The sequence below is a fragment of the Myotis davidii genome, unplaced genomic scaffold, assembly GCF_000327345.1.
Source record: "Myotis davidii unplaced genomic scaffold, ASM32734v1 scaffold1395, whole genome shotgun sequence".
In the NCBI taxonomy this organism is placed as follows: domain Eukaryota; kingdom Metazoa; phylum Chordata; class Mammalia; order Chiroptera; family Vespertilionidae; genus Myotis; species Myotis davidii.
The window spans coordinates 929,917-931,344 of record NW_006288604.1 but is presented as its reverse complement, the minus strand read 5'-3'; the positions used below and the strand labels follow the sequence as shown (position 1 = coordinate 931,344).

General features: G+C 63.2%; 1 protein-coding gene across 1 annotated transcript in view; it reads right to left on the bottom strand.

Annotated features, from left to right (window-relative positions):
• TRAPPC12 (trafficking protein particle complex 12) overlaps window positions 1-1,428 on the bottom strand; it is a 17,393-nt gene that overhangs the window by 8,327 nt on the left and 7,638 nt on the right. Inside the window, 2 exon segments of the mRNA XM_006760374.2 lie at window positions 358-510; window positions 904-982. Of these exon segments, the coding sequence (XP_006760437.1) occupies window positions 358-510; window positions 904-982 (232 nt within the window).

Genomic DNA, 1,428 nt, shown 5'->3' with positions numbered 1-1,428 from the left:
CGTCGCCCACATTTTCAATAAACGAAACGACAGCGGAGGCTGAGAGCTGGCACAGAACAAGCAGGGCGCACGGACTGTGTGCGTCCCTTCCCTGCGCACGTCTGAACCCGGTCACAACGCAAAGTACCTTTCACTCTGGAGCAAGGCCAGGCAGCCTGAGGGCCCCCAGCGTCCTTCCTGGACTCTCACGGGAGCTGCCTGGGAAACGGGGGATGGACCCGCGGCCCCGTGAGCGCGTCCAGGTGGGGGTATGACAAACGGATGAGGCTCTCAGGCCCACTGCCAGGTGCCTGATCTCCCAGAACCGGGGAAAGAGGGAAATGAGGACACCAGCTGAGTGCCAAGCAGAGCCCTTACCCCTGCGCCCCGGGTACACGTGCGGGTAGTACTCGTAGTAGAGGTCGGGCTGGTCCAGGCTGCCGAAGGGCTCGAACTCCAGCTCCGCGTTCTGGAACAGGCCCAGCTTCACCAGCAGCGCCAGCCGCACGAACCACAGCTGCGCACGTGGAGGACAGGTCACCCCAGGGTGGACCTGGGCACGGGCCGGCCTGATCCCCCTCCTCCAGGCACCCCCTTAACTGCTCCGGGGACCTGTGCCCACACCAAGAGCTGCAGGAGGCAGGACCCCAGGGCCTCTGTGGCGACGCCCCCCTCCCCCACGGCTCTTCCTCCTCACACTAGTTCTGTATCCGTATCCGAGAACTGCTGTTACCAGGGAGAGCAGCCCTGAGGAGGCCGGCCCCTCCCTGTGGGCCACATCCCAGCCCTGTCCCAGCCCCTCCCCCAGCAACTCTGCAAGGACACTGGGTGCCCAGCCTCCAGACTCCTGGTCTCGGGACAGAGACAAGTCCAGGTCACACCTGTGTTGTCACAAAGGAGGACCAGAGCATTCTCACCCTGGGATTGAATTTGGGGTTTGAAACCCGCTTTGTTCCCACTGTTCTTAGTGGAAATCCACCGCCGCCCTCCAGTTTCTGCTGCTCTGAAAGGCAGAGGCAAGACGGGCCCTCGAGCCCCGGGCCGTGTGCTGGACGCAGTGGCAGCGCCCGGTCGCCCGCCTAGCAGAGGCCACCGGGCGAGGCCGAGGTCCTCGCCACACGTCCACCAGGCAGGAAGGGGCCAAGCACGCGACGCAGCCCAGGAGAACTCGCAGGACGCCAGCACGTCACTGCCGACGGCCACGGCGAGAACCTGGGGAAAGCTGGCCGCAGCCCACGTCCAGCTGCCCGCCTTTCTCCCACGATAACCATCTGTGAGCTCTTTCTGCCTCACCTTCCAGTTTAAGATCAACACTCTAACGGGAGGCTGTGCTGGCTACGTGTGCGTGTGCTGTGAGGAGTTCTGTATGTTTACATGCTTCCAGTATTAACAGGAAAGCCTCGAGGAACTGCACTGCTGCGACCCGTCACAGGCCAGTCTATCAACACA